The sequence below is a fragment of the Dermacentor variabilis genome, chromosome 8 (assembly GCF_050947875.1).
Source record: "Dermacentor variabilis isolate Ectoservices chromosome 8, ASM5094787v1, whole genome shotgun sequence".
Classification (NCBI taxonomy): domain Eukaryota; kingdom Metazoa; phylum Arthropoda; class Arachnida; order Ixodida; family Ixodidae; genus Dermacentor; species Dermacentor variabilis.
This window is the reverse complement of record NC_134575.1, coordinates 17539087-17565196: the sequence shown is the minus strand read 5'-3', so window position 1 is coordinate 17565196 and position 26110 is coordinate 17539087. Positions and strand designations below refer to the sequence as shown.

Here is a 26110-nt window from a genome sequence, read left to right as displayed (position 1 = left end):
TGCGTCATTCCGCATAGTGATCTGCAAGCGCACGTAAAGTGTTTATTTTTTCCGTTAACGTGCACACTTCGCATCCCATCCGCACATGGTTGTGCTGATATCGTCACGTCGGTCGTGTAAATTATCTTTCTGTGCATCTTTCTTCCTTTCTTTCTTTCCTCGTCTCTTTCTTTCTTTCTTTCTTTCTTTCTTTCTTTCTTTCTTTCTTTCTTTCTTTCTTTCCAAATAGAATTTACCAATCTAGGATAAGTAAACCTCCTTTCTTACTTATATTTCAACAAATCTTAGCAAATAAACAGCAGACGTAGTGTCCAATTTTACCGATACCAAAAAACGCCGTTTACAACGCGTCGCAGCCGGTTATAATACGATGGTCACAAATGCTGCGCTAGCTATTAGCGTTTCCGCGAAATGTGGAAGCGTGATACACGCTGTTGCCACGCGAAAAGGTGCGCACTTCATTTCTTCTCCGTGCCTGCGCGCTGTTCACGCGCTGTTCCCGTGCGACGAGCTCTGTTTGTGCGCACGATTCTCTGCGCTGTCCTGAGGCCGCACGGCACTGCGTGTTCGGCACCTGCCCGTCCTTCTCGCTGCGTTTGCTTATTCCTCGTTTCGTTATTTATTTCCCTTTCCTCCCGTCGCTCAGGACTCTGCGAATTTGCGAATGAGACGGGCATTTTACGAAAAAGCGTGACGCGTTCACCCTTTCAACCTCCTTAGAAACCTTCCCTACCTTCTTCACGACTTAGGCAAAATACTCACCTTAAACCAACTATGGTATAGAAGTCACAAACAGCTGTAAAGTGCCTCAGAAAGGCAGGCCTACGCTTCCATATATGTGGGCACATATTTTCGCCAAACGTGACCTTGTCGTCCTCGGCATATTTCATTTTCTTTTGAATGCCCTTCTTTTAGAGGCACCCGACGTCGACGACGACCACACGTGACGTCACCATATTAACCTGTTCTGAACTAACCTACCGAGAATCACAAGGCCGCCTTGGACGAAGATAGGTCCACCTATCGAAATGTAGGGCAGCCTTTCTGAGGCACCTTATCCCCGTTTGTAACCTTTAATCCAAGGTGTGCTACTCCATGTGTTGGCCCCCTTCTTGATTTTGGTCCCCCTTAGACCATATATTTAGGTAATTTATTCTTTCGTTCTTTCTCTCCTGCGCTCACTATCCCTTTTGTATGCAACCTGACCTAACCTAACCCCACCGTGGCTCCTCGAAGTGCAGCCTTTATCTCAAACACTATGCCATCCCAAAGCGATTCAACAAACTAAAGGAGAACACCAAGTTAGATGTATCTTCGTTGCCTAACCAATCAAGATTATAATAACAGTAACATTTGTAATCTCGCCTAAAATTAATTAAATTATGGGGTTTTACGTGCCAAAACCACTTCCTGATTATGAGGCATGCCTATCTCGCCTACTGCGAATGAGATGCAATAAAGAGGAATATTCACACGCTCTGGTTCTCAGAAATGAGGTGATAGCGTTCGATAGGCAACAACAACAAGAAACAATGTTATTCCAAAAGATCATTGAAAACACTGTCAAAAAGCCATTAGACAGGAGGAGAATAAGTAGAGAAATGAAAAAAAAGGAAAAAAAGAAGATAGAGCCTCATAAGGATAGGATGCAAAGGATGTAGAATCAATAAATAAACAAGAAAAAGAAAACAGAAGAACAAACAAACAAACAAGAAACTGTCAGCGGAATTTAAGCCGGAAAACGCGGCATTACGCTTCGCCGGGCCCTGCACATGTCACGCGAGATAAACTGCGACCTTATAGCGGTCATATGCGTAAATCCCTCGGCTGCCACCGTTATAACTGCGTAATCTTTTCTCTCTCTCTCTCTGTCCCTCTCTTGCACACACACGCACACACAGCAGGATACAGCGGGTCGCCAAATGCAGCAGTCGCACATTCACTGATGAACCGTGAAGAGGTGAATCACTCGGTCGGTTGAGATGCGGCAACGCGGAACCTCCTGCCTTTGCACTGATCGAAAAAAAAAAATACAGTTGTTGTTCGGAACAAAACCGGATCTACGAGCAGCTGTCGAGGTTCACCGCGCGTGTACAGTTGTTGTAGCGGCACGCTCGGGTGCCTGGGGCTCCCATTGGTGGCCCGTTCTCTTCGAAGCAAGCACATAGGGTAGGTGGAACGCGTGGGCCAGACCTAGGCAACGCGTAAATGACAGCTTAGCTAAATACTCCCCCTCTTCTCATTATCTGAAATTTCTGCCTCGCGATCGCTCCTGCAAATACGGGGGCTCAGCGCTGCTTGCTTTCCAGAAGGGTTACACCTGCCCGATTGGGACCTGCCCGGTCCCACAGTTTCTCTACTATAGGCGATAATTTTTTTTTCGCATATCGCGGCGAAATCGCTTCTTTTTTTGTTATTGACTGATACAGAAGCGAAAAGTGGGCTCGACAGAGTCGTGGGGCTTAGAGTACAGAGCTCACATCAGCTGACCGCCAATCTTTCATTTAAACCCTTCAAAGCTCGGCCATCTCTTATCTTTCTGAGCCGTTTAGAGCTCCCGTTCGCAGTGCGAGTGTTAAGGCAGCGCGATGAAGTTCTCGCTCGTTGCAGCACTGCTCACCCACGCCATCGCTTCGGTGAGCTGCGCTACGGTACCGTCGTCTCCGAGGTGCAAGAATCAAGACGGGCAGGATGTTGACTGGTAAGTCCCCCCCCCCCCCCAAAAAAAAAAAAAAGTCCACTACGTAGCGCTGTGATGAGCAGTTTATCTGCTGGACGTTCCTTACGTCATGTGCCTATCCCACTTAAGTAGCGATGCGTCGTGACAGTAATAGAGACATCGTGAACCTGCCCAATCGCGAAGTGAACGGGCACTTGACACCATCCGGGGCTAGTCAGAACGGCTTGCCATTGGACGGTGGTCATGTGCCCGAGCGCGCATAACGAATCGCAGGGTCACCTTCTGTTTAAATACCTGTGTTATGCAATTATAACTTTCCCTCACGTACACTTTCTTACATGGCGTTCTGCTGTTGAAAGCGAGGTAGAGGGTTCGACTCCCGGCTTCTGCGGCCACGTGGCGGTGGTGGACGAATGTGAAAATGCTCGTGTACATAGTTTTGTGTGTACGGTAAAGTGTCCCATGTGTTTAAAACATTTCGGAGCTCCTTAGTGCCATGTTTTTTATAGAGCCGTAAATTGAGATTTCATTCTTACTTGTTTTATATTATTATTTTTTTTTATAATGCTGCCTATGACATGAAAGATCGCAGCAGGAAAGTGACATACCTGAGTATCGTAGTACAGAATATAGCGAAGAGAAAAAAGACAGATGAGCAATATGTTAAATCCTTAGGAGGATATCATAGAGACGTATACATAATATAACGCGTGCAGGTAATATGAAAGTCAGTGATGCAAAATAAAAATTGTACCATTTATAGCGCTGGTCTAGCACACCTTTGAAACCACATGCCTTCGCAACTACATATTCGGAAAGGATTGACCCTTTTTGTTTATTATTTCATTCTTATCATTCCAGCGGAGTCGGCACTGCACTACGGCATGAAACTACCACAGTTAAATTCAGAGGATCACTTTTTGGAGATATATCTTTTTTTTTTTGCATCCTTAGTGTGTTTGTGTTTCTGTGGCACGTGTGTGCACGCTTGAGGGGAAATCAGTAGCGTTGACTTTTTAACTTCTTCATTTATCCATAGTCATTAAACAAACAAGGTTCAACTACCGCGGGGTATAGGGTCCCGTCTAAGCCACTCTGCCTACTTCATGAAAGCCGCAGAGAACGATTCATGTTAAGCTTCTCTCGTATTGCATAGAGGGGGGTCACGAATGTGACAGGCTTGGTGCCACGAGGTAGCCTACGAGGGTTCATTGGCCGGTTGCCTATTCCTAAGCTCACGAACTAGTTGAAGCCTGCCGCTGGAAGGCTTCTTGCTCATCGCCTAGGTCATCAGATTTTTCGCTGTTCTGCCACATGTTGATGAGTTGGAACGATCCTTGCTGAGGGAGAATTATCTGCAGGTTCATCGTGTACAAGTTTCCGCGGATGCAATCAAACCCACAGAACGCCTTCACGCCCGAGGGAGGAGAATTCGTGTACGTGGACTCGCGGACCAGCCAAGAACCGCTGCGCTATTGGCCGCTGTCGGAGCATGACCTGTACGAAGCTCAGAACCCGGTCGCTCTCACGCTGGCCCCGCTGTACGAGAACGCTACACGAAAGGTAGCGACCTGCTTGAAGTAAAACTATACTCCATCTCAGAAGTCATTTGCAGCGCTGCCGAAGGCACGCGGTGGGGGCAGGCAGTATCCTTGTGCAGCGGAATGTAGTTCCGGGCGTAACTGTCTGATTTGTGGCGGGGTTGGGGAGATCTGTTTCTGCTTAGTACATGATACGTTACGGCGGTACACCACAAGTTGAGACCTGTGCGTTCATGCGTCCTGTACAGTGAATTCACTGTGGCAGTGAGCAGACGACGCGAAGCGGATGAGCACATCTGGAGGGGCATGCGGCCTTCCTATTGGCTGAGGAGTCTTACGGCTTCCACAATGCTGCAAGCGACTTGTGAGGTGGAGATGAGTGATTTGGTGGATGGCTGATTCGATGCAAGCGTACAGTTGGTACTGGTTGTTGCCTTTTGCTACCCTCACGACTCTCTTGAACAAATGGGTTTAAATTTGAACTTGTTGGTAAACCGTCTCATAAGTGTCTAGAGTCTAGACGATAGGGCGCCGTTTTTTATCAGAATTCTTCTGCTTCAATTACAATTATTTATGTCACCTGTATCAATTAGCAAGAGTAAGACACCGGCGATAACAAAGAGTTGGAGTCGGAGCAGCCAGTGACGGAAAAAGAAGAAAATAATCTATGAATGACAGGGCCCAGTGCAGTAGACATTCTCGCACCCTAAGATTAAGGGTGTCAGCCATAGGAGAATCCAAGATTATCCTTAGGCAAAAAAGAGCACCCGCACAGAACTTATAAGTGCTTTTGCGGATCTTGCAGCCTTCAGTGTGACTTTGTGTGCTTTTGATGCATTCTACACCATTAAGGGAACTTTTGGTTTGTACATCGGCTAACATCTTTACCCTTAAGGGTGTAAAAAATTTTAATGTGAAGCGAGAAGAGAAACAAACAATTGAAGGGGACAGAAGAGGGAGAAGATCCGAGTGAAAAAAACTCTCTTTTTGCTTTTCTGTCACGTCCAATCATTTTGCTTCGCTGATTGTCAAGACATATGCTAAGCACTGAGCAATACGCAAGGTACACTTACAAAGAAGCATACGCGAAGAGCTTGGCTCATTTCCAAACTATTCGACATACTGGAGTCCGGCCAAACGACAGGAGTTCTCATCTAAATGCAAATAAATTGGAAAATCACTTTGCTCCGCATGCACACCAGAGAATTTCACAAGGTTTAAAAAAAAGGTTTATTCGTATAAATTTACGCAGCATATATTTTGATTTAGGCTGTCATTTCTTTTGCGAAATCGTTGAAGATGTTAAAGCTGAAAAAAAGGTGGAGTATTAGGTTCAACAACGATATCGCATTTTCTTTAGTTTTAGGTACTCGATCACCTAAAGTGTGAAAAAATGACTCGTGAGACAGGGCACGCACCAAAGTAAATTAACAATTTCTGAAAAGCTCATCTGCATGATCGCCGTAAACGGCGTGATGGCACCACGTCGACTGCAAACTGATGCACCATATTTGTGCACTTCAAACACAGTAAGAAGTTCAGTTTATAAAATTGCAGTGTCTGTTTCTGGCTGCAGAGTTACAGAGCTGTTCACTTGTGCTGCACTTCTTTTGTAGAATTCCGGCACTTTTCGTGCAAGAACTTGAGAACCTAAATCGAAATTCTGGATGTTATACAATCAACGGAAGTTACCGTTCCTTCTGAAGTTCCACAAATTTCATTCAAATTCGCTGACTACGGTTTTCTAATGAGATCATTTCTGAGAGTCATCTGACACCTATTCTCTCGCTCATTAGCGGAGATCCACTACCACTGATGGCGGAAGCCTGAGAAGTCAGCGTGGGGGTTTTCGCACTAACCTTGTCATCGAGAAAGCGTGGCCCGATATTTTACACTGTTAATTAAGCGGTATTCTGTATTTCTAGTTCTAGCACTTGTGTATGCCGTTTCCTTTTTGCCTCTTTGTTTGTTTCCACCCTACGAAGTTGCACCTAGGCTGAAGGAGTTGCTTCACACTATAGCATTGCAAGATAACGGAGAAAAGAAAAGAAGCTGGCATTTCCCGGAATTGGTTCTCAGGAATGATTAAATCCAGGATCACATTCCTCAAGTCCTGGCTGTCCAGTACGCCCGGGATAGGGCTAGGACGCTTGACCTTCCAGTCCCAGTATGGGACTAGCCAGGCAGGTGGCAACACCTTGTACAGGACCCGAATAAATTATTTTCCTTTTCGTCCTCCTCTTCCTCCTCCTCCTCCTTTCTCGGCGGCCCCTGCCTAACACTGTAGTTGTGACGAGATGGCCCATGGTTCCGGGAACGGCGTGTATTAATGTCAAATGCTGGCTATACATTGAACCTAGGGAGGCCTTTACCTGCTGCTTACATTTTGACTAGGTTTATGATTACCTTTCCAGCCTTCATCGCAATTGCAAGGACAATGTCTGAAACATGCTTGTTCTTTATTTTATTTTGACAGGACATTCTGTACTTTGTTTACAACGACCAGCCACCGCCGATCTACAATGGAACGCGCAACGGCCACTGCAAAGGTGCGAAATGCGGCGGCTACATTTCGATAGCGGCAAAATGCAGAAACGCTCGTGTTTTCAGATCTTAGGTCTACGTTAAAAAACTACACGAGATTAAAATTGATTCGGAGTCTCTCTTTACAGCGTGCCTCGTAATCAGATCGTGGTTTTGGCACGTAAAACCTTATAATTCAATATGGTTTAAGGTAGAAAAGCCCTGTCACTTTTCTTGAGACTTCTCTTAGCCAGCAGTTTCGCAACAAACTTAACGCTGCGAGGTCTGCAGCAAAAAGAATCTCTCTTACTCCACGTGTAACTTCCCCGATCCACTAATAGCACGGGACGCACCGTAAGGCAGGTGGTACACATAGAGTCTCCTAGAAAAATTACAGGAGAGAAACGTCGTGCTATTCTTTCAGCGCGCTTCATGAAAGCATGGAGGTTCATTCAGCGTGGGTATAGGGGCTAGTTGGTTAGTTTGCATACACTTCGTGCTTCTGGCTTCAACTATCTTTGCGACTTCGGAAATTAATCCTATTCCACGAGCCATTGCCTTGTACAACAAAGAATGCTATAAAAATGTGATAATTATTCACCTTCGCAATGCCTCACTGCCTTGACGCGTTTTGAAAATTATGATTGCTTGAAAATATAGGTCACTGAAGAAGAAGTTGAAAAGTTAGAACCACAAGGTCGTCTGTAGCCACAAGAACGAAGATTAGACAGGTCCGTGAACTGACCATTAATTTTTGGTAGCTGAGCGATGGCGATGCCATTTCTTCGTGTAAATTTAGGAGGAAGTTCTATAGTGATTAAATATGCATCACAATATACCCATAGTTCCAAAACATCTTGGATTGTGTTCACAAAAGAACCTCTTATGCTAGAATTGCTCGTCAAAACAGAATTTCAGCTAACCGTACGATTAGCAAAGGCTGCCGACGAGAGCACTTATAAACTAACGAGAAGCAATATGAACAAGGCCCCTACTGTTTTGGAACTGCTCTGACTAATCCAAAGCACCCATTCTCCTTGATTAGACTCGCAAGATTGCAATATTGCAGCACATTAGCAACAAGCGTATGATAATGCTGTAGTTATAAACACAGCACGTTGTGCCACAGGTGTGCTCCTGTTCGACAATGCGGTTGGCGTCTGGCTCCTGCACAGCGTGCCAAGATTCGTGGACGGGCTGCAGAGCGGCCAGTACAGTTTTCCGGACACCGGCAGAGAAAACGGCCAGATGTTCATGTGCGTCACGTTCCCGACGCCACAAGTCAATACGATTGGTAAGGGCGCTGCTGCAGCTTTGCTCAGGCTGTCGGCAGAGACGTTTGGATACATTACTCACGGTTGCTATACACCCACTGTTACGTATATATAAGCTGTGGCGTCTCGTTGACCTTCCTCTTGTTACGCCGCTTTTACTCTCGCTTTTCCTAAAAGAGTACCGACCTGACGTTTCAGAGAAAGAGAGAGAGAAAGATAGCAAAGAAAGGAAAGACAGTGAGGTCAACCAGAGGAGTGTCTGATTTGCTACCTTAAACTGGGGGTGAGGGAAAGGGGGAATAGAAAGAAGAAAAGAGGAAGGAAGTGATGACTGTGTGTGCAGTGAAGCACCGTGACACCAAAGTGGAGTTCCATAGTTGATGATCTGCGTTGATCACATCTGGGACCACTGACATTTCAGATTATTTTTAGCATTCTTCTGGAATGTAGACCGGTGTGTCTTTCCATGCATACGACCGTTTCCGTGGGCCGATCCCGAAGCCATTGCAGCCGAATACAGAGTCTTAAACCGTGACCTAGAACAACATCTGGAGTGCGCAGCTGTTGTGAGAAGCCGGGAGAGCGATCAAGGTGACCTTCAGAGCCAAAAGAGCACCGACGAAACAGAGTGAAATTCCTTATCGAACGACAAATCAGCTCTTGAATTCCAGGCGCAGCGCGCCTGAGTTCTTCCACAATCGTGCATTGACGTCAGAAACGACACACATTGAGCTCGCTTCGCTCTAATTGGCGAGCACAACAGTCCAATCACCACTAATGTCACCGGTCAAGACACAGTCGAAGACACAATCACTGAACAAATCGGCACTGAGGAATCATGTCAGATGACGTGTGTATGTATAATTGTAGACACTTTAACAATATAAAATTGCAAAGCATATCACTATCATAACCTCTGTCAATGGAATGCCAAATAAACATAGTATCTTTCACAGCCTGCGACGCGCGTTTCGATTTAAGAATTGCCACGGTTTGTAAGGGCCCTTGTACGACCAAACAACAACGCTTCGCATTACGCAGCGCTCTACAGGAGTTATGGCTGCCATTTTTTTTTGGTTTTAAATGATGGTCCAAACACTGTAAACTGAGAACCATACTAGCTAGCGTCAGAGCGCCTTAATGTACATACAAAATTGTACTCCTATTACAGTGTGGAGCCGTATTTTCCTAATTTTCTGTTCAGTTTTGACGCTTTCTGTCTTTGCGGAAAACGATTACCACGATTGTCGTGAGGCATGGAATCGATGCTAACCGACATTGCCATCGTCACTATGTGATTAAATAACTGACTTTGTGAGATTTTCATTGACACAAGCCTAAAATAAGTTTAAACTAGAGATCAGTGGGTTAAGGTGGAACTTGCTATGCCTCGTCCAATGACAAAGAAAATAATAAGCGTACAAAGGCGCACAAATGCATGCAAGTTCCGCTAGCAAATCACGAAAGTACAATATAGTTCACAAAAAGCAGCATATAATATATGCACAGTTCCGTAAACAAGTTAAAACTATTAAAAGGCTCTTGGAAAACCAACAAAAGTTCGCGTTTTGCTGGCTAGGGAGGGAGATAGAGAAAACTCCGCAGTCGAAAATGTTGCTTCTATCAAGCCTCCTTTTCTAAAGTACGAGGGATGTTTGGAAAGTAAGTTTCGTCATTTATTTTCACACGGAAACTTTACTGCCAAAAAAATTAAGAAAATACGCCATGCCATCATGAACTATACACCCTTGCACTATTTTTCCACATAGCCGCCACCGACAATGAGACATTTGCCGTAGCGCGCAATCAGTTTGAAGAAACCGTTCTGGTAAAACTCGGTGCCCTGAGATTCAGAGAATTGTCGCACAGCCTACTCCACCTCAGCACTGTTTAGGAAGTGTCGTCCTGAGAGCGCAGCTTTCAATGCACGGAACAGGTGCTCCCCATTCGTACAGGTTAACAGCACGCACTTCCATTGGTGACCACGTTGTCAGCACAAGTCCGTCTGCCATCGTGATTTGTACTCGAATAAGCTCGGGCACACCGGTCTGCTGCTACTCTCTCTTCTTCGGCGCTCTGCGCATGCGCATTTACTCCTCCATTGACGCTGCTTCCGTGGTTGAAGCAGCAACAGGCGACGATTCATATGGCGATTGTTTGTTTCATCTGGTGTACCATCCTCTCCTTCAAAAAAGAAAAAAAGAAAAATGACGAAACATATTTTCGGAACGCCCCTCGTACAATCCGGTAATTGTGCTAGCCACACCAATCTTAGTTTGGACCAACAGAACTGTGTATACTATAAGAAACGTGATATAACAAGTAACTACGTAACAACAGAATTGAACGCACACCCACACATACTCTATGTGACATTTGAATGAGACATTTGTAACTGGCGCGCTCGGACACGAAGGCATTATGCAAACTTGAAATTGTTGTACACACTCACGCCTGTCCTCGTGATCTCGGCAGCGAGGATCTTGCGCACCGAGTACGCCAACGTGTACGCCCGCCAGGTGCCACAGTCGATGCAGGACAAGTACCCAGAGGTGGCGCTACTCGCGAAGGACAGCTTCGTCCGAGCCACTGACCAGAAGCTCTTCATCGCGAACCTGACCAGCGACGGGGGCACCGTCCTGCGAGCGTACGGCAAAAGGGCCACCCTAGACGAAGGTATGGCCAGTCTTCACCCGCGCGAGCGCGAATATGTAAGGAGCTCGGACGGGCTAACACAAGAGCGCATGCGCGTGCCCTTGATGCCCGCAGCAACGCCTCCTGCCGGCGACGACGGCCGCATGCGTCACCGGCGGGGACCACGCGCATGCGCGGGTGGTTATCACGACGCGGTGGTTGTACAACGGTGGCTAATGCGGGTGCCTATTTAGAGATGGCGCTTATCGGTTTTGTTTAACCGATTAACGCTTAGACGCGTCTGCTTACAACGACAGTTGCTGCCGGGTTCGACGAGCACGCGCTCGCACGTTCCTGTTAACATATATTTGAGCTGTCCGCGAGCTCAAGTAAATTATGAGTAAATTCATGTTCTAGAATACCGAAAAAAAGCCACCCTTACAGTGAAAGGGAACCTTGGTAAGCTAGGAAAAAAGAAAAAAGAAAACGTGCAATGATAAACGACGGGTGACGACATCATCCTACAGTTCTAGCACCGCTATAGCCATGCGTGACGTCATGGAATTTGACGGCGTCCACTGAGTCTTAGTTCTGTCTGTAACCATGGGCTCGATTGTTTTCTAAACGAACCAAAAATAGAACGTAGCAAGATTTGAGAGCTTTTACTGCGCCCTAACGGCCAGGATATAGAAGAAAGTGCTTCGAAATATTTGCCGTCACTGCAGACGAGCATTGTCATTCAGGTTCCCGCGGGGAATTTAGGAAATGTTTTGGCCGTCATTGTCTCTTCTAGTAACCGACCTCTTACCCTGCAGTTAATGTATACCAAGCTGTGAAAAAAAAGTTTATGCATCTAAATAATTTAGTGTCTCTCTTTGACGTCCCTACCTAAGACCACAAGCAGGATTTGCTACTTCTGATGAGTTAATAAAGCGACACGAAGAGTTCGCGAAAAAGAGTAAACAAAACAAAATAATATACACATTGTAGCACTTCGACGCGCTTTAGCAGGTCTATACGTCTATATTCTTTTTGTGCATTAAATGGTAACCTGTATATGAGCGCTGAAGGAATTATGGAGAAAGGAAAGAAGTGGGGGGTGGGAGCATTCCACAACAAGATTAAAGCCAAATGAGTCGGCCCAACAGGTGATCGCCACGTAAAGGGCGTGGTAGGCTTTAGTGCTCCCGCTCTGGAGGCAAAGTCGGCATAGCAGTCGAACACACTTGCATCGATTAAGAATTGCCCAGGACCAATTATTCGCGGCCACTAGGCCGGCTCTCATAGAGTCACGCGTTGGGCCGACTTACTACCAGCTCGCCATAAACTGTCTTCCAGCTGGAGTAGTCATCGACAATGGTAGCGTCTAGATCGAACAGAAGTGGTCTTCCAGTTTCCTTAACTGCAATTCTGGTCTCAGTTATGCATCTCCATATGTGACTATTCCACCTCGCTTTTCCAGACCTTTATTCTGGGGTACTTGCCAACGACCTGAAAGGCGACCTCGCCGTGCAGTCCTGGAGGAACGGTGCTGGGGGCAAGCTGCCGCCCGCGTGCAATTCCAGCTACACCGTCGTCAACGTTGACTCGATCGTGCTGAGGTTCGACGCAGACAATGCGGTCACGTTCAACACCACCGAGGACCACAGCAAGTGGGCCATAACCATCGACAGAGACGTGTTCTGCTTCGCTTCCATGAATCGAATGGTGGGCCACACTTTCGATGGGCACAACGAACAATTAGCACGACCATTTCGACGCAGGCAAAAATGCGATCAGTAATACAAATTGTACGGGGTCCTTCACGAGACAGGCATCGGCAGAATGTTTTAACTCGGGGTCGACTCCTTTTCCCATATGCAAATGAGCGTAAAATGGAGCAATGATCTCACTCGGCAACTGCCGAGCCATTGTGCTTGATGTGTTATACTTTTAAGAGAGAAAGCTCATTTATGCTGACTTTCAGTTGTGTTTGAGAGACTAAATAATTTTTTAAAATAAAATTTCCAAAATAATAGTTTTGAAAATATGGCAAGAAGATTACGTAAATCCGTACCAGGAACGAATGGTTAAACGGAGTTCTGGTGTTTTACATGCCAAAACCGAGACATGACTATGAGGCACGCCGTAGTGGGTGGACTTCAGATTAATATAGAAAAGCTGGGTTTCTTTTAACGTGCGCCCAATGCGCGGTACACGGTCATTTTTGCCTTTCGCCTCCGATGAAATGCGGCCGCCTGAGGCTTAGCAGTGCAATAGCAAGGATACTTATTAGGCCACCACGGCGAGTATTAACGAATACCAGCATTGTGCAAACCGTATCTGTTTGATAGTTCACAACCAACGTGAGAGCATCTGATGCTTCGCGTGAGCTTTGAGAAGTATTTATTCATAAATTGTTGACATAACTCAGAACAACGTCTAATGCAACATTTTTCTTCGCCTTGAGTGTCCCAGTAGAAGTAGCTTTCAAAATTTTGATGCTTTTTTTTATAGTTCAATTACAAAGTTGCAAACTTGATACTTCATTTTCTTTAACACTTCGATTTTTCGGCAATTTTTGTAAAAGCCTTGGTGGCATAAATAAAAATGTGTTCGAAATTCCGTAGGTTAAAACGTTCTGTTTTTCTTTCGAGCTCCTTAGACGTCATTACATTTGCTTCAGCGGATGCTCGGCAAAACCGTTTCTATACTCTCGCGTATTTAGATAGGAGCCACCAAGCTACTTTCTTGAGTGTGGCAAACGCACGTGCGTTGGATCTGATGCCATTGTGTCATCAAAATATATACACCTCTCAAACATAAGATTTCTATAGCATGCTTTGTTAACATGAGGTAGCTAAATTCTGCCCGAATTTCGCTGAACCTCGATGAAAAATGTCGTATCAATTGTTGCAGTGGCAGAGACAAAAGTTTCAGGACAGGAACGATCACTAATTGAGAACGTCTCTTACTTAAACGTAAAGTTCAGCAAAGTCGTCCTTAGGCCGGTCATGGTTGTTTCTCTTTGTGGCGCAGGAATCTCAAGAAACCCGGGGCGGCGAGGCCCTCTGCTTCGACAATGGCGTGGTGCAGGCTCTCTTCAGACGCAGCGCCATCGTCAACACGGGATGTCCCGTGTAGCTCAGCTGTGATGCAGTCAGCCGCGAGAGGGACTGTGACCAACGGTCGCCCCACTTTGCGTCCGTTGACAATAGTCGGTGACAACCTAAGAATAAGGAACCTAAGAATAGGATGAACCGCTGTTCAAAGAGAAAATGGGGAGATGTGCCCGCCAATAAGGCTCGCCCAGTTCCATGACGTCATAGCGGAGACTAACGTCTTTCAATGACGGCGTCTCTAGGTGACTATGTTTTCGAGTACGATGGCGCAGAGGGCAGTTGCCGCGTGCTTTTTCGGACGGAGCTTGTACTGACTTCTTAGGTTGTCACATAGCATAATCTCGCCTTGAAGAAGCCGAGAATAATCTTGACGTGGCCATATTTGTAGCCAACGCTAGCTGTAAAAATCACATTTGAACATGCAGTGCGGTGCGTTCTCAAACATGCCAACCTGTTACACAAACTCTGTTGTTTCACAAGCTACCCTCTGGTGATCTGCATTTGCGATTGGGCTGCCTCGCACTGCAAACACCCAATCTTCTGCCTTTTTGCTGCGATTTCCACACGCGTCATAGACGTAACAAGGGACAACTATTGTGGCCTCTTTTATGATCATTGGACGTGAAGTGGGAATAAAAAAAAATCATTCGATCCGTCTCTGCCTTATGTAGAGAGAGAGAAGGAGATTCTTGACTATGGGAAGGAAAGGTTGGGGTAAAGTGCAGCGCAGTAACTGTCTCTCAGCAGAGAGAAGGAGATTCTTGAGTAGCCTGCAGATAGCTCGCTGAAGTGTGCGAGGGGCAGCATTAGTACCATATAATTGCTGGTAGCAGAGAGGGTTAGTTACTGAGATTGTTAAAAATGTTAACAGCGCAAAGGAAGACCAAAGACAAAGCATGGACCGCACAGGACCGGGCAGTGGACGTCAAATGACTGTACTATACAAGAGGTATGACATGCTTCAAAGGCTCACTGATCATGCTCTAAACTGTGCGAAATCAAGAAATATGATTACTTGAGAGGGTGCGTAGCACGCGTCCTCAAATTTTCACGCAACTGCGAGCCTTTCAGCCATGTTATCCTTATCACTACCTGTTGTTGGACCAGTTGGTCCACAGTTGTGCAAGAGGACAAGGAAGACGCTCTTTCCGGTCGGGTCGTACCTTCATATTGTTTTTATTTGAGGCATATTAACGCGCACAGTATACATACATACATACATACATACATACATACATACATACATACATACATACATACATACATACATACATACATACATACATACATACATACATACATACATACATACATACATACATACATACATACATACATACATACATACATACATACATACATACATACATACATACATACATACATACATACATACATACATACATACATACATACATACATACATACATACATACATACATACATACATACATACATACATACAGCCGTCTTTTCTGTCGCCGATCGCACATCTCGCTTATACCCGTTATGAGGATTAGCCAAGAAATAGGTCGCTTGTTCCAATTTACAATCGGATGTGCATTTTCGGAATAGTATGAAGTCCGTGTTGTTGAAAGGTGAAATTACATGGTTAACTAAATCAATAATAAGAGTAAGAATCAGCAATAATTTACTGAAAAGCAGACAAGAAACTGCAAAATAGAAATAGATAACACAGGAAATTTGGCTGGACTCAACGAGACATTTCCGCACATCGGCACAACCATCCCTGCTTCTGAACCCCAGAGTACAAGTTCCAAACGAATGAAAAACGGGTTCCGTTAAGTCTGCCACTCGTTCGTACGCCTACCCGTTGTCTTCATCCTTGCTATAACACATTGAAAACTTTACCCTGACCTACAGCAGCACGAAAACCGGAAACACGCAAACTGCAAGCCTTTACCGGAGCCAACTGTTTGGACACCAATAAAATGTGTTCAAACCCAGCTCACAGCGATCGCATGATCGGAGCAATACAAATCAATCTCGAAGGCTATGCTTTTGCGGACTGCATGCACCAGAAGCGATTGTAGAAGCCGGAAATGTGTCATGGCCGCTATGTTTGAGACATCTACCTTTGTTTAGGGAATACGCACATCGTGGTGTTAAGTACTGACGACTGCTATCCCGAAAGCCACCGTTTATCAAGATGGACAAAGTTGCGCCACTCAACCCTTCCCCTTCCAGCTATACTGGCCCCAAAAATAACTCTCACAAGGCAACTGTACGACGAGGAATTCCGTGTAGCAAGTGTTCTACCATGAATTCGTCTTAAATGAAATAATGACGCCATTTTATCTGAATAAATGTTTTTATCTTCTTAATCCTCTTTTTTGATGGTTTGTGGTAACTTTAAGCACAGGAGAGACTCTTAAGCTTGTATGCTTAAGTTAAGCATCGAACACGTTTATCCTGTGGCTGCGTTAGCGTTGCCGCAATCGATGGTGGGACAACACTTGGGGTAGCCACCTTCCTGAGCCTTCATCTTGCATGGGCCTTTGCCATCTACTTTCGTCATGCTGCACCTTAAGGAAAGAAAGAAGAGAAAGAAAGGGCATTTATAGGTTAGTATTTCTCTTGTCAAAGGAATGACATGACCACAACGCGAATATGGAAAAAGTTTATTCTGCTAAGCGTGGCATCCGAGACTGCGCGCGCCAGCTGAGCGCCGCTTCTAATATTGGAGGACACAAACTAAGTGTCACACCGCAGATATGGAACCCGCTCCGTTGCGATCTCAGAGGCTGCGAGCTAAGCAATTGAGTGCGGCCGAAATCAGCAAGGTGACTAACGAAGTTACCCAAAAGAAGAGGTCGACTTTTTCGTTGAAATATATCTCGCACTGCAACGCAAACCCATGTGGGTACCCTCGCAAAGAACACAACCCACTAAACAATTTCTCATGGTTTAAGGTTCGGACGTTGTACCACAGCCTTTATATCAAAGTTGCTACAGGTACATCTGAGGCTACACAGGAGGCCAACATGCCCACACTAATGGGAGGGAAACCCAACTAGTTAACTCGAAGTGCGTGAACGTTGATTAGCACCAGTTATTTCTGCGGCAATTCTTGAAGTGGACCAAGTCTTGTGCGAGGACAAATTGCCATCCGTATTAAATACGAGGCCCAAATTTAATTCCTACGGATTCCTCCGAAATAAATAATTTTCACAGGTGAACAAGATTTTGGCTTCGTACACGACATGGCCATCTTTCCGAGGTAGTCGATAAGATCGGAGGTGGCAGCGCGAGAACGAATTATCCACAGCCCCAGGTCTGGAGAAGCGGTGCGCTCTTAGTAGTCGTCTCAGTGTGGTAGAATACAAGCCGGCGAAAGGGGTATAGTGCCACGTTAATTTACACGGAGAAAGAAAATTTCACTTGATAAAGCAAGTTACTCTCGGCGTTTGCACTTGTTCGTAAATCCTCTTGTCTGAGGCCTCCTGTGTGTCATATGTGCCTCCTAGATACCTAGGCACGCAAACCTTTATTTGCCATTACAAGTTGTGCTTGTGCTCGTTTGCACTCATTCGTGAACTCTCTCGTCTGGAACAACTTGTATATCATATGTATCTCCGAGGTGTCGACGCGCGCTAAGTTATAATTGTTTTGCACGGGTCAACGCCATCTTGTCTGAAGCCCCTTGCGTGCCGCGCTCCCCCACCCCCTCCCCCCCTTACCCCAAAAAAAGGAAGATAAAGAAAGCAAGAAAACCAAACTTATGCACGGAGATTAAGGAGGGAACATGTTTCATTCGACGAGTACTTGCTGGATAGCGTAACAATACCGTGTATCAGTAAACATAAAGGCCACAGCAAGGTGCGCTTTATCTGTGCCTTGCTTAAACGGCAATCGATGGAAAACAGCTCATACGTCTACTGACACATGAATAGAGACGTGAAATTCCTACACCAAGTCCTTCCGGTCGCGGCTTTATGCGAAGGGACCTTTAGTCATTTTTTTTAACATTCTTCGACTACAAAGCCCTAAGTGTTTAGCTGTGTCCTCATAAGGGCGGTAAACTGCCTTAGTTCAGTGATTTATTATTTATTATAGACTAAAGATGGGGTCGGTGACAAGCGCAGTAGCGACAAATGAAATACGTTGTTATACCTTAGTCGAGAGCTTCGCCTGTTTGTTACAGCGTATTCTTGTTTATCAAATTGTTCCGTATTGTGTAATTGATTTCTGCCTGTTGGTATTAAACTATCACTAGTGCTTTTTCTCGTTGTTCTTTCTACTCTGCGTTACTGTTTCGAATACTGTGTATATATATATATATATATATATATATATATATATATATATATATATATATATATATATATAATATATATAATATATATATAATATATATATATATAATATATAATATATATATAATATAATATAATATATATATATATATATATATATATATATCAGTGAAGCATAGGATCACAGGATCCGGCACAGAAATAGTTGAAAGAATGGAAGTGCCCAGGAAAGATAGTAGGATTTTACTGTCGTTTCGGCCGGAACTCGGCCTATACATATAGACAGTACATGACATTGCTGACCTTTTTTTTTAAAGTATGCAAAACTAGTGTTCACGTGTATTTCACCGACGTTTCACAGATGGTAGTTTTAAACAAAGAGGTAAAGAAAGAAAAAGAGAAAGAGTTGTCACACAAATTGGGTTCACGAAAAGTGGGTATCCAACTCCACTTAAGACACATTTTTCTTGAGGCGCCTCCTGAAAAAAATGCAAGAACTGAGCAACCTACCCATTGCCGCTTACGAAGCCATGCGTGGCATTCACGGGGGAACAGCTCCAGCTTTCGCAGGGATCCGTCAGGGAGATGCTCTGGTTTACCGGAACCTTTGTGCCCTCAACAATGCAGTTTCCTGTGGCAAAGCAGGAGAAGAAAGAAATATCAATAAACCGTGCGGGTAAATGTCTCAAAGCTGCGCGGTGGGTTTTGAGTCACGGCGGTAGGAAAGGACAAGGAAAATGCACCTGCTCACCGCAGTTGAAGCCAAGCGAGTAGCTCAAACACCGGATCATGGCGCTAGAGCCCGCGGTAGGTTTCAGTGCTCACGCTCTGCATGCAGAGCTAATGGTGGCAGAGCCATGGCCGAGCCGCCGAAGAAGCACGCATAGAATCAAAACTAGCGGGTAACAAACATAATCATCCAACACGCAGTGTGTTGGAAGTCACGCGTTGGGGCCACACTACGGGGAGAAACGGAAGAAGGTGAGAAGTGTCCACGTCTCAACGTGTCTCAAATCCACGCCTCAAAGAGTGGCGCCCTCTGGATTTTAGAAGCGGATCTTGAAGGCCATGCTTTTGCTGGTTGAATGCGGCGGAAGGCATGAGTGACGCCGTGGCGAAGGGCTCCGGATTGACTCCGATCGCATACGGCGTTCTGTAGAACCCGCTCCAGAATACAAGCATACGCGAGCGTTTTCACATGTCGCTCCAGCTGAAATGCGTCAGTCGCGATCAGGAATCGAACCCGCGACCTCGTGCTCAGCAGCAGGACGCCATGTCCACTGAGTTACCACGGTTTGTGCCCGTAAATAAACGTCAGTTTCACAAAATTTCTTCTTTCACTTTTTTTTTTTGCAATAGATTGGTAGTGCAGCACACTATGGTCGAGGGATGGCGTGCGCTCCCTGGCAGTCATTTTGTTTGCAGCACGACAGGGGCACATGCGCACAAGATAGGTGGTCGTTGTGCCACACAGCGTCTTCTGCGAACATTATATTCAGTTTGTTCTTGGTAGTACATATGCTGTGGTGCCTGCAAGTATAGCTCGCCAGCATGAACGGAAATACATCCTCTAGATGTTCTATGGACTTCTGCATGCCTCAAGTACGCATCTATTTGTGGCCACATATGCCTAGCTGCGATATTCTTACAACGTTACAGCAACGTTATCTGGATGGGGCTGAAATTGTCCATCGTGTGTATTTGTAATGTCGTTTGGATATCTGTCTATAGGATGTGTGCAATGCATAAAACATCATGTTCTACGTGCTGTACATGTCCATAGAACATGGTTCGGTACGAGAACGACAGGCCGGTTGCCAACACAATATTGATATAATGACAGTGTGGTGGTCATATAGTCGCTGGCTGCACGCCAGTATGGCGCATACTACTGGAGCTGTTTTCAGCGTTGCACTGCCGGCTGCCGGCCCGATAGGTGTTGTTTATATCACTGGCCAAACGATAGACACTTCTCAGTAATAGAAACAAATCTCAAAGGCCATGCTTTTGCTAACTGCATGCTCCGGAAACGATTGCGCAGCCCGGAAGCCGTCATAGATGTCATGTTTTAAACAGCATAGGCACCTCTTTAGGACTATTTCAAGCCCGAAATTTGCAAACTCATAGGCCTGGCATATACCTAGGGGGATATTACATTTCACAGATTATGCATTAGAAAATGGAGGCTTTTACACCTGGGCCTAATTAGGCAAGTCTAATTATAAAATACTTAAAAATTCGCACACTGCGAAACTCGCTTAGAACATGTCTGATCAGCGCCTACCTGCCGGTTGGTCGGTAGCCTAGTCATCTAATGTTTGGAAGCCCATAGAACTCACCGTCAACAATGGACACGTAATCGAACCAGGTGGATTGCTCCGACCCTGGAAAGCGCTGGGCAACCAGGAAAAACAGTAGTGCTGCTGTCGGCCGCATCATGAACTATTCACTCTCTAAACACCGACCTATATACTTCCTTCTCTTCAAGCCGAAGAGATCTGACATACCTGATAATGATGACGGTGATGACGCTGCCCCCCTAGGATGACCAACATCCACTGTGGGGGACAGGTAAAAAACTCGGGTGGTGCAGGTGGTGTTAAAATCACGCCTACAGCATTGGAGTAACATAACGTATCTCGAAGGCCATGGTTTTGCATACTGCTAGCACCGGAAGCCGTTATAAGAGTTGTAATCACGTCAGTACAACGATATTTTGAAGGTCTTCTACTACGAGAACGAAGCGACAAATTAAAATAGGAAGGAAACCGACTATGAGCGAAAAAATAAAAAAGCGACACGTATTACGGTTGCAAGCCTTTGGAATCAGTAAAAGAAAAGCAGAATAAAATTATTAGAAAGCAATGAGGGAATACAGTAATACACATATCACAGATTCTGAACTAAAGATTTCGACTTCCTTATATGTGGAAACTAAATTTTAGATTATCTAGGAAGGCAAAAAATCTTTTCCGATCATGATCATCATCATCGTAACTTATACCCACTGCAGGACGAAAGCCTGTGGCTCACAGCGATATCCGCGGTGTGTATCGCATCAGCAGAACCCTCCCTATGCCTGCAAAGTTGCAAATTTGACCACATCACCCTACACTCGGTCGCTCTAACTACGATTTCGTTGCCCTGGCGCCGTTAAGGACGCATTATCTTGCTGTCATTCTTTGTGGTGCCTAAACATGCGTGTATTTATCGTTCTTCTTGTTGCGAATCAAATTATGGCAAATTTACAGTTTTAACAACAGCAAAACGTAGACCAGAGAGTTAAATAGAGGCATTATAAGCACTGGCTCGCTGCTGAAGTTCATCCGCTGTTTACAGCGTGCATAAAGAGAAATGCACGCTGCAATGTCTCTAAACCCTACTAAATGCAAGCTAATTCCCTTTACACGTCGTAGAATTCCCCTTCACTTCACTTATAACATACCTACGTCCCCGTTGAATCAGTAACCACTTATACATACCTTGGAGTTACCTTATCTAACGTATGTCTTGGAACACGCACATTGCTAAAGTCACGTCATCAGCTAACAGAACTTTGGATTTCTTAGAACGTCATTTACGTAACGCTCCGAGACACGTAAAAACTACTTGCTTACAATTAGTGAGGGCTAAGTTAGAGTACGCATCTCCCACCTGGAGCCCACGCGAAGTAGGTCTCACTAATACCCTAGAATCTGTTCAAAATCGTGCTGCAATATTCATTCATGCTTCGTATTCATATGATATCAGTGCTTCATCCCTCAAAGCCGAGGGTAACTTATCCCTTTTGTCGTGTCGCCGACGTATTGTAACCCTCTCTCTATTTCACAAGTTCTTTCACTCGCCGCTTAATTGCGCTCCTTACATTATCCCTGGAGCTGACATATCTCATCGCACTGGTAATGCGCTACAAGTTTCTCGCCCACGTGCCCACACTATAACATTTTCTTCTTCATTTTTTCCCACAGCAGCAAAAAGACTGGAACGGCCTTTCTCGCAACATCGCCACTATCATCTGCCCATCAAGCTTCATGCACAGCATATCAAATATAACATCGCACTGATCGTTCTCAACAATATTCTGTGTAACAAAAAAAAGCCCACCCCTTATGTAATACCCTCTCGGGGGTCTTTAAGGAAATAAAATAAAATGAATGAATGAATGAATGAATGAATGAATGAATGAAATCGAAACAAGGAACTGGGATCTTCAACAGTGCTTAGAAAGACAGTGACAGACATGAAAACGCCAAAACACAGCGCCAACTTCCAACTGTTCATTTCTGAAGAGGTACATGTCTTTTTATGGTCTCTCTGCGCATGTAAAGAAAAGTGTGACCTCAAGTAAAGGATTCCATGTGTACATTAATTTTTAAATATTTACAGGCGTATTAACGAAAAATGCCAGAAAAATGCGTTAGAATTACGTCCCACCTCTTTGAGGTTCCGGATCGATTATTTAAACCGCCATCACCAAATCGCAATGTTTTGGTCAAAAACTCCATCGACACAAGCCATGCCTCTTCGAGGAGCGAAGTGCAACAGCCGGTAGCCCGAATCTACCTTCAGTTGTTGTACGGAGATGTAAGCGTGACATCGTGTACATGAAGTCACGCTTTTGATGACGTGAGCAGAAAGTCAATAAAAAGACATGTGCCTTTAACAAAACAATGAGTTGGAAGTTAGCGTCCCGCGTTGTCGCTTCCATGCCTGTTCCTGTCTTTTGGAGTGCTATTGAAAATCCAGGTATGACAGACAAACTAGCCCAAATCAATAAGTTGGTCAAGAAACAAGGAAGCTGAGCAAACAACAGCGCACAGAAGGCCAGAAGCATTTTTATACCTGCAAGTATTAACCAACTAGCCTATAAACACATTCATAAAGTACAGCAAGATGGATAGGCGGGCCAGTTCGCAGACATTCACCTTCGGAGCTTTTATTGCACAACAAAAAAGAAACGTAAGACTGTGTGACACAGAGAGAAGTGCCTTGTCCTGTCGTTTCTCTGTTTTAAGTCTTTTTTATACGTTCCAAAGTTTCCTGATGGGACTACGTGTGATCAGTCAAGACATAAAAATCAGAGCCGCGAAGATGCGAGTCTAAATTCCAGTTACCATTAATCAACAAAACAAGAGCTTCCATTTTCACTGCGAGATTACTCCATTTCACAAATAGATCCGATACGCTTATACTGGACCACTCCAGAAGAACGCTGCCCAGATAGCCGAGCTGGCCTGGTGCCAGATGAGATACCAGTCAGTCACGAAACTCTGCACCCGAGATAGCGTAATTAGGAAGCACTGGGGTCAAGTATCTACGATTAGTAGAGGGCTCGAAGCAGTGGCCACCGGCCGAGTCCGCAGTGTCCTGCGTGATCGTCGTACGGGAGTGCAGCGGCGGCGACACACTCGTGCCCAAAGTCGTGAACTACGTATGCCTGCTCCAGCCGACGTCGAAGATCGTCGGGCCCGGCCGAAGCTATCACCCTGCGATCGCAATGACGTATCGTTAATGCGGCATAGCCATTATCAGGCGCACCCCACACACTTTGCAGCTGACGAAAAAAAAAATGTGGGCAGATCCCGAGGGCAGTGCAGTCCAAGAAAGAGTCAGAAAGGGCTAGTTTCCGCGAAGGAACAGTATGAGGAACTGGAACTTTATGCGCACGATTTAGTCATTTCACGTAGTGACTTTTACACAAGAGTACGTGGGCGTGCCATCTTGGCATAATCATTAAAAGTATTAGACTGCTGTGCTCGAAGACAGAGGTTCGCGACACCACCATCGATCACTTATGCTTTATATAGCATTACAGGCGGACTTAAGCCAATTTCGACCTATCTAACAGAAAGCTCAAGGCGTTCTTGAGCGTACGCGATAGCTTCAAGGTGTGCACGATTCGCAAGAAATATGAAGTGTAGAAAACCAACATTTATTGTGACGTATTTTGTTTTCTGTGCTTTTTTTGAAAAAACCAGCCCAGAGATGAAAAGGTACTGTCAAGAACAGCTCAGTTCTAAGCAATCAATGTGAACTGAAACTGGAAAATGAAGCGCGTTATTCAATGCCAATAGATATAGCTAAGCTTAGATTACTTTAATATTCAATCTTTTGTTCCCAAAATCTTCGGGTCTTAAGATAATACGCCACAGAAGAACAATAAGAAAGAACCCAATGATCTCTGCCATCAACCCGTTTCGAAAGTAAGCCGATATTATTCATTCGTATATCTTTCAGGAGTGGATTGAGAGGCAGGGACGATCTCCCTGTGCGAAAACTGACGACGTATTCGAGACCAGAGTTCTTTACTCATTATTTTTTTTAAGCTTCACTTCAAATGAATTTAATTATGGGATCTTACGTCCCAAAACCCCGACTAGCTTTTCAGGGACGCCGCAGTGGGGACTCCGGAAATTCGGGCCACCTTGACTTTAGCGTGCACCTCCATCTAAGTACGCGGGTGTTTTCACACTTCGCACGGCCTCGAAATGCGACCGCCGTGGCCGGGACTCGATCCCGCGAACGCGCACTTAGCAGCCCAACACCATAGCCACTGAGCAACGACGGCGGCTTTAAACTTGACCTTAAGCTCCGTGCATCGACCTACGGGAACTAATCGAATGACGCGTTACGAGAGACCAACAAAAACAAAACTTCCAACTAATGCGTCATCACCTATCACCTGCTAAAGAAAAAAAGTCTGTTCGAAACAGGAAAATCGGTAAGAAAACAAACAGTTGCTCATTCCAAAGGCTGTTTTGTTTGGTTACGGTTACACCGAATTCGTGGATCTGCTTCCTTCGTTATAGAAAAAAAAAGTGGCGCTTTGTGAAAGTTAATATTGCGACCTCTACGCCTTTCGGCGGTCCTTGTTTTCGGGACACTCAAACGCAGATACGGCATGAAATTTTGCTATTGGTGTGCATCAAGAGCTGCAGTCGAGGTCAGCTGACTGCAGGGCAGTAGCCATCACCTGGGGGCGCTGCTGCTTTCCCGCACGAGCGCCGTGCATCCGGGTTCGTTGAGGAGCGGCTGGTTGCGGTAGCCCGCCTTGTTCAGGCAGTGGTCGCTGTAGGGAACCACCGAGCTCACGACGAAAAGACTGCGCAGTGTTAGGCAGTGTGCGACTTTAGGTTGTGCGCTCTCGCCTGGCTCTCCCTTTTGAAGACGAGGTCTGCTTCGCTGATTTCATACGCGTTTGGCCTATCCGACATCTGGCTCTCTATGTACATGTACGTAACCTCTTAGCAAAAGGGGCCAGTTTCTTTAATTTGGAAGGCCCTAAGAATCTGAAATAGGTGCTAAAATGGTACCCGACGGTGTAAATGCTCAGCGACGAAAGAAGCAAGAATTAGTCGCAGCGAAACGCGTACCCTTTGCTCAAGTTGGAAGGCTGGGCGAAGCTCCGGTAATAGACGACGGAAGCTAGCGACACGGTGTGGCAGAGCTGCACGTTCCGGTTGGCAGGGGTCTGCTGTTGCCGCAGCTCCGAGGCAGCAGCCATCATGCGCCGAACCCTCCACAAGGAGGCAGCCACCTGAGGCAGGGCTGCGCCTGGGCAGCTCGGCTGACCGGTGTAGTCCTCGGCCAACGTCTCGTCAGTGTTCACGACCAACATGTCGGCCAGGCTGCAACCAAGCAATTACGAGAGGTGCTTTCGTTGCTGAACCGTACAGCATACTCTAGGAGCACGGTATGGCGGACACTAGAATGTTTTAACTCCACTGCGTGGTACTCTGCACTGGCCAATTTTTTTTTTTACAAAAATTGCTGCAATTTGAAAAGCCTGGAAAAGGATTACTCAAGCTTCGGACTACAACCAACCCGGGAACTTATAGAGAAAACAATGTCAGAATTCAGTAAAATGCACATTCTGAGACATATATTTAAAAAAAAAAACAGACAAAACTGATCAACATGCATTGCTCTAAGTATTACCAATAATCTTATGGATTTGTCTTTTGCAAATTCATCGTAAGCACTACTGCTTTACGGAAGCTGTGAACTTACATTCGAGATTTGCTGTAACGGATGTTGCGCCCTTCTAAGCTTCGTGCTTTACGTATTAATGAATGTTACC

The 26110-nt window shown here is 45.4% G+C and overlaps 1 protein-coding gene across 2 annotated transcripts; it reads left to right on the top strand.

Annotated features, from left to right (window-relative positions):
* Window positions 1–1957: 1957 nt before the first annotated feature.
* LOC142589724 (plancitoxin-1-like) lies at window positions 1958–14402 on the top strand. 2 transcript variants are annotated; one of them, XM_075701285.1, is made up of 8 exons: window positions 1958–2169; window positions 2611–2701; window positions 4042–4243; window positions 6698–6770; window positions 7874–8038; window positions 10494–10694; window positions 12115–12359; window positions 13671–14402. In XM_075701285.1, exons 3-8 carry the CDS (start codon window positions 4067–4069, stop codon window positions 13773–13775), a joined length of 966 nt encoding a protein of 321 aa, XP_075557400.1. In that variant the 5' UTR covers window positions 1958–2169; window positions 2611–2701; window positions 4042–4066; the 3' UTR covers window positions 13776–14402. The 2 variants fall into 2 exon arrangements, with proteins under 2 accessions (XP_075557400.1, XP_075557399.1); XM_075701284.1 differs by lacking the exon at window positions 1958–2169 and having other exon boundaries at window positions 2176–2701.
* The last annotated feature ends 11708 nt before the right edge of the window (window positions 14403–26110 follow it).

Excerpts from the sequence above, each read along its gene's own strand:
- LOC142589724 (XM_075701284.1), top strand. The coding sequence starts at position 2,589 with ATGAAGTTCTCGCTCGTTGCAGCACTGCTCACCCACGCCATCGCTTCG. Across the intron at positions 2,702-4,041 it reads GACGGGCAGGATGTTGACTG|GTTCATCGTGTACAAGTTTC; the intron begins GTAAGTCCCCCC and ends AATTATCTGCAG. Across the intron at positions 8,039-10,493 it reads GCCACAAGTCAATACGATTG|CGAGGATCTTGCGCACCGAG; the intron begins GTAAGGGCGCTG and ends TGATCTCGGCAG.